This window comes from Elephantulus edwardii, unplaced genomic scaffold (assembly GCF_000299155.1).
Source record: "Elephantulus edwardii isolate Elephantulus edwardi_28Jun2011 unplaced genomic scaffold, EleEdw1.0 scaffold00011, whole genome shotgun sequence".
In the NCBI taxonomy this organism is placed as follows: domain Eukaryota; kingdom Metazoa; phylum Chordata; class Mammalia; order Macroscelidea; family Macroscelididae; genus Elephantulus; species Elephantulus edwardii.
In genome coordinates, this window is record NW_006399761.1 from 31069513 (window position 1) to 31076553 (window position 7041).

A 7041-nucleotide genomic window follows, 5' to 3' on the forward strand; every position below is an offset into this window, starting at 1 on the left:
GGAAGGCCCTCTATGAGGTGGATTGATTCAGTGACTGGGATAATCGGGATGGGAGGGTCGGAGACGGTGCGATTGGCACAGGACAGAGCAGAGTTTAGGGCTGTTGTACATAGGGTCACTATGAGTCACAAGAGACTCGATGGCACATAACAACAACAACAACACCTAGTTTCCAAGTCAGCTGCATGGTCTCAGAACCACCACCTGCAGTATACCTCAATAGTTATTTAAAAGTTTACATTTGATATTTCTTAAAGAAAATTAAAGTACATACAGGGTCCCTGACTTCTAGAAGTTTGTCATTGTGTGTGGACAAAACACAACCAAGAAACACAAGAAATTATATGAAAAGCATAAAGAAATTTGAACTACATAATATTGTGGAATTAATTTGGAACAAAAAGGAACTTTACATGGCATGTTATTTGGTGCTTTTTAGTGTTTTGGTTTTAAGATAGTATTATATTTTATTCAAATAAAGCTATGTTTTAATTATTTTATGTTGTTGTTGATACTGATGTGTGCTATCTAGTAGAAACCAACTCATAGCTAATCCTCCAGTGAGTTTTCAGAGGCTGTGACCTGCATGGGCTCTCATGGAGCAACTGGTAGATTTGAACCTCCTTTCTTCAAATTGGCAACACAACTCCTTACCAATAGGCCACCAGATAAAAGTTTTTTGTTGTTGTTGTTATGTGCCATCAAGTTGCCTGAAACTCATAGCAACCCTATGTATAAATACTGCTCTATGCTGAACTAACCTTATTGTCTCTGACACACCTACTTCCATTACTCCAGTCACTGGGTGAATCCATCTCATCAAGGGTCTACCCCTTCTCTGCTGTCCTTCCACCGTCCCAAGTATAATGTCCCACTCTATGAACTGGTCCCTCCTTGCAACATGTCCAAAGTATGTCAGAGGGAGTTTCAGAATCCCTGCCTCCAAGGAGCAGCCTGCTTTCACCCTCTCCAGGACAAACAAGGTAAAAGTGGTAGTGTCCGAGTTGAAGGGAGCTAGAGGCCCACAATGAACATCCTCCCTAATACCTCTCCTACTGATTAACATTCCATTTTTTTAGAGCAGAGGAAACTATGCTTTTCTCTTATCTCAAGAGAGATTTCTAGATCCTTTCCCAGTTAGTAAGCATGATGATTGAGATTTCATGCTCTGTATGACATGTGCCATCATTTAAACCTTGTTATGACAAAAGCACATTACCCATCTGATGTGGGAGAGAGAGAGAGAATGAATTCTAAAAACTACGTTTTGTACATGTGTAGTATTGCAACTAGGTACCATTGAGTTTGTTCACAGTTTTGGTTTGCTTGGATCCACAGTCAACACTCTCGGTACCAGCAGCCAGGAAATTAAAAAACGTATTGCGATGGGAAAGTCTGTGTTTAGAGACCTCTCTAAAGTGTTGAATGCGAAGATGTCAGTCTGGAGACCAAGGTGCGCCTGATACAGACCATGGTCTTTGCAATCACTTGCTATGCATCAGAGAACTGGACAATGACTAGGGAGGATAGAAGGAGAATTTATGTCTTTGAACTGTGGTGTTGGAGAAGAGTATTGAATATACCATGGACTGCTAGGGAAACAAACAGGTTTGTCCTGGAGAAGGTGAAGCCAGGCTGCTCCTTGGAGGCAAGAATTCTCAAACATTCTCTGACATATTTTGGGCATGCTGCAAGAAGGGACCAGTCCTTGGAGAGTGAGGTCATGCTTGGGAGGATGGAGGGACAGTGCAGGAGAGGAAGACCCTCGATGAGATGGATTGCTTTAGTGACTGGGATAATGGGGATGGGTGTTGGAGATGGTGAGATTGGCAAAGGATAAGGCAAAGTTTAAGGCTGTTAATACATAGGGTCGTTATGAGTCGCAGGTGACTCGACCACACATAACAACCAACCATTGAGATGACTACAATTCACAGCAACCCTATGAAACATAGACCTAAAGTTGCCATATCTTATATCATCCTCATGATCTCTCTTATGTTCCAGTTCATTTTTACAGCTGACTCTGAGAAGAATGGGAATACCAGAACACTTGATCGTGCTGATGAGAAACCTATACTTGGACCAAGAGGCAGTCATCAGAACAGAGCAAGAAAACACTGCGTGGTTCAAAATTGGGAAGGGCGTATGCCAGGGATGTGTCCTGTCTCCATACCTTTTCAACTTGTATGCAGAACAAATTATCCGGGACGCTGGGCTCTATAAGGAGAAACGTGGGGTAAAGATTGGTGGAAAATCGATCAACAATCTGTGATATGCAGATGATGCAACCCTGCTTGCTGAAACTGAGGAGGACCTGGAGCGCTTGCTGCAGAGGGTCAAGGACTGTAGCCTCCAATATAGATTGAGGCTCAATGTCAAGAAGACAAAGATTCTCACCACTGGACCAACTGGCAGCTTCAGGATGGATGGCGAAGAGCTTGAGATTGCCCACAGCTTCAGTTTGCTCGGCTCCACAGTCAACACTCTTGGCACCAAAAGCCAGGAAATTAGAAAATGTATTGCGATGGGAAAGTCTGCTATTAGGGACCTCTCCAAAGTACTGAAGAGCAATGGTGTCTCTTTGGAAACTAAGGTGCATCTGATACAGGCCATGGTCTTTGCTATCACTTGTTATGCATCAGGGAGTTGGACAATGACTAAGGAGGATAGAAGGAGAATTGATGCCTTTGATCTGGGGTGCTGGAGAAGAGTATTGAGAGTACCATTGACTGCTAGGAAAACAAACAGATTCATCCTAGAAAGGGTCAAACCGGGCTGCTCCTTGGAGGCAAGGATGCTAAGGCTCGGTCTAACATACTTTGAACATATTGCAAGGAGGGGCAGGTCCTTGGAGAGGGACATCATGCTTTGTAGGGTGGAGGGACAGTGGAGAAGGGGAAGGCCCCCTATGAAGTGGATTGATTCAGTGACTGGGGTAATCAGGATGGGTGTGTGAGAGATGGTGTGATTGGCACAGGACAGAGCAGAGTTTAGGGATGTTGTACATAGGGTCCCTTTGAGTCGCAAGCAACTCGATGGCACATAACAACAACAACAATTATGCCAATTTTTCTTGTTGAGGATCTCTCTCTCTTTGAAAGAAACATTTTCCAGCATGATATGTTTTTCCAAGACACTCCTCTCTTGATAAGTTTCATCAGCTCTGTCTCTAAGGTACACTCAGGTTACACTTCCTTCAAAATAGACTTGTTTGTTCTTTTGAAAGTGCATGCGATATTTAGGACTTTTCTCCAACATCACAATTCAAAAGCATCGATCTTCTTTGGTCATCTTTATTCATTGTCCAACTTTCAGGTGGTTAAAAAACAATTGAGTAGATCATGACTTGGTTAAGATGCACCTTAGTCTCTTCAGCACTTACAACAGATTTTCCCAATGCAGCACATATTTGTATTTCTTGACTGCTACAATCATCAGTATTGATTTTAGAACCAAGTAAAATGAAATTGTTGACAATTTCAATCATTTTTCTATCTATCATGATGTTGCCTAATCATCCAAAGATGAGGATTTTTGTTTACTTAATGTTGAAATGTAGTCAATAGTGAAAGCTGTAGTCTTTGATCTTCTGCAGTAAGTGCTTCAAGTCCTCTTCACTTTCTGCAAGTAAGCTTGTGTCATCTGCATAACCCAGATTGTTGATGAATCTTCTTCCAGTCTTGATATCACATTCCTCTTCATATAGTCCAGCTTCTCAAATTATTTCCTTCCTCATGCGGATTGAATAGGGATGAAGGAAAAATACAACCTCAACACACATCTTTCCTGATTTTAAATCATGCAATGTTTCCTTGCTCTGTTCCAACAACTGCTTCTTGGTCTGTGGATAGGTTTCACATGAGCACAATTATGTCTTTTGGATTCTCATTCTTCTCAATATTACCCATAAACTGTTGTGATCCACACAGTCAAACACCTTTGCATAACCAATAAAACACAAGTAAACATCCTTCTGGTTCTCTGCTCTCAGCCAGGATCCATCGGACATCAGCAACCACATCCCTTGTTCCAAGGCCTCTTTCTGAATTCAGATGGAATTATTGGCAGTTCTCTGTTCTTGGACAGTTGCAACCATTTTTTTAATAATTTTTAAAAAGATTTTACACACATGTGATATTAATCATACTGTTTGATAATTCTCACATTTTGTTGAACTGCTTTCAGTATCACAGCAACATGTAAGTCACTCCAGTGAAGCAAACTGACAGACAAGTGCTGCTTTCATAAGTGCAAACTGAAAACAAGCAAGCATACAAATATACAAACCATATAAAATAACCCACAACATAACAACACATGAGTCCCCTTCCCAACACAGCAGAGGGTCATACAATTGCTGTTCCCAAAAAAAGCAAAGTATAAAATAAGCAATTACATAAATATCATAAAACTAAACGTGGATAGTTATAGAAAGGCTGATTCAGGTCTTTTGTTCATAGGGTCATTCTGAGTTGTGCTCGACTCAACAGCAATCAACAATAATAACAACAACCTAGACTAGGTTAACCTAGGTCTGTCTGCCTAGAAATACTGTCTTTACCAGTCTAGTGGATGAGTGCAGACAAGGCAACCAGTCAGAGATCACTAGATCCATGGTGATATTTATCCCTTTGTTGTTGTTGTTTTTGTTGTGTGCAATTGAGTTACCTGCAACTCACAACCACCCTATGGGCAATAGCTCTGAACCCTCACCTATCCTGAACAGTCTCACTGCTTCTGACACACCTACCCACATTACTCCAGTTTTACTGTGTCAATCCATCTCATCCCGGGTCTTCCTCTCCTCCATCCTTCCTTCCCCAGCAATTGGTCCCTACTAGCCACATTCCCAAAGTATGTGAGAAGGATCTTCAAAATCCTTGCCTCCAGGAGCAGCCTGGTTTCATTCTTTCCAGGATAAACCCGCTTGTTGTCTCAACAGTCCATGCATGGTATGTTCAATAATTCTCTAGCACCACAACTCAAAGGCATCAATTCTTCTTCTGTCATTTTTGGCCATTGTCCAACTCTCTAACGCATAGCAAAAATTGCAAAGACCTTGACCTGAATCAAGCATACATTAGTCTCCTACTGATATTGTGGCTTTTCAGTACTTTTAAGAGGCCCCCAACAGCAGCCTTTCCTAGAGCAATATGTAGTTTGATTTCTTTGTCAGATATTGTTCTAAAGCTCAGCATCCAAATTAAGACTAGGAAGAAGGATTGGCTATCCACTTATGAAATAACAGGACTTCAAACACCTTATGTACAATAGAGTAAAATACTTAAGAGTAAAAAAAGCAGATATGGTGCCTGAGACTGAGCCCTTGTATTGTGAAACACAACTGAGGAGGAACAGACACTAATGATTGGAACATGGAATGTGAAGAGAGTGAAAGTAAGGAAAATTGGACATTGTTAGAAAAAAACAGAGGACACAATTTTTTTACATACTAGGCACTGGTGAAATAAGATGGGTCAGCATGGGACATTTTGAGTCAGACAATCTCATGATCTACTATGTTAGAGACAATTTATGCTTTTAGAAGCATGGTATTCCAAAAATTATTCCACAGTATTAAAAAAAGGAAAGGATTACTTTGCTCAAATATACTTCGGGAAATAAAGTTCATTTTTGGACGGCTTCTCACAGCCTTTAAAAACTAATGACACTGAAAGGTTACAACAAGATGTTATTTTCCTAACATCATCTAATCGTGGAAGCTTTACTCCAGTAACATCTCCTAAAATTAGTATTTACATTCCATGAAGTTAATTCTCCACAGAGAATGACTCACAGTGATTCTACAGAAGAGAGTAGAACTGCTCCTTAAAATTTCCAAAGTTGTAAGTGTGTGTGGAAACAAACTGCCTCAACTTCTCCGTGTGAAGTAATCAGTAGGTTCAGGTTATAGCAGCTGAGTGCTTATCTACTGTGCTACCAGAGCTCCTTAAAATTCGTGTAACTTAATCATTACATTGCCTCTCCTTTTCTCTATAGCAGTAGTTTTCAAAATTTCCATGGGTCTATTTTCAGGAGTCCACAGATCTAAAGTATTTTCATAAAATTATTAAGTGTTGTCTCTCTCCTTTCACACTTTCTACAGAGGTGGCTATCATCTCCCACTGGCATAATGGCTGCCCTCAGATCCCTGGTGAAGCCAAAGATTGTCAAAAAGAGGACCAAGAAGATCATCCATCACCAGTCAGACCACTATGTCAAAATTAAGCGTAATTGGTGCAAGCCTAGAGGCATCGACAACAAGGTTTGGAGACGAGTTAAGGGTCAGATCTTGATGCCCAACATTGGTTACGGGAGCAGCAAGAAGACAAAGCACATGTTGCCTAGTGGATTCCGCAAATTCCTAGTCAACAATCTCAAGGAGCTGGAGGTGCTGCTGATGTGCAATAAATCTTCCTCTCCTGAGGTTATGCACAATGTTTCCTCCAAGAACCGCAAAGCCATTGTGGAAAGAGCAGCCCGGCTTGCCATTAGTGTCACCAATCCCAATGTCAGATTGCACAGCAAAGAAAATGAATAGAAAGCTTGTTTGCACATTTTATTTGTGCTAAATAAACCATAAAGACTGCCCAAAAAAAATTAAGTATCTTTTTCACTGGGCTGACATTCATACAATGAGGTGCATTCGCACATATCAAGGCAATGACACCAAATAGAATTAGTAGTCATTTTATTCTTCACCACTATATAGTTGGAAGGGGGTAAAAAGTCAATTTTATTAGAAATATCCTTGATGTTGCAGTAAAAAGTTAATGCTTTTTTACTACACAGACTTTGAATATACTTATTTTCAGTATATTATGTGTACATAAAATGTTTGTACAGTTGTTTGAGTTGCAAGCTAAACTAGCCACTTTTTTACTGGAATACAATTTTATTTAACTGACGTCAATACGGTTATTCAGATTTGGAGGTGTAGCAGGTATTTTCTTGAAAATTATCAAAAGAGTATAAAGCAACTTCTTGTATTTTCTGCCAAATGCTTCTTTAAAGAGAAGACAACATGAGCCACTTACT

At 40.4% G+C, this 7041-nt stretch overlaps 1 protein-coding gene across 1 annotated transcript; it reads left to right on the forward strand.

The window, feature by feature from the left end:
• The first annotated feature begins 6136 nt into the window (after window positions 1-6136).
• Window positions 6137-6544, forward strand: LOC102862604 (60S ribosomal protein L32-like). The gene has a single exon (XM_006880976.1). The coding sequence runs from the start codon at window positions 6137-6139 to the stop codon at window positions 6542-6544; it is 408 nt and encodes a 135-aa protein (XP_006881038.1).
• The last annotated feature ends 497 nt before the right edge of the window (window positions 6545-7041 follow it).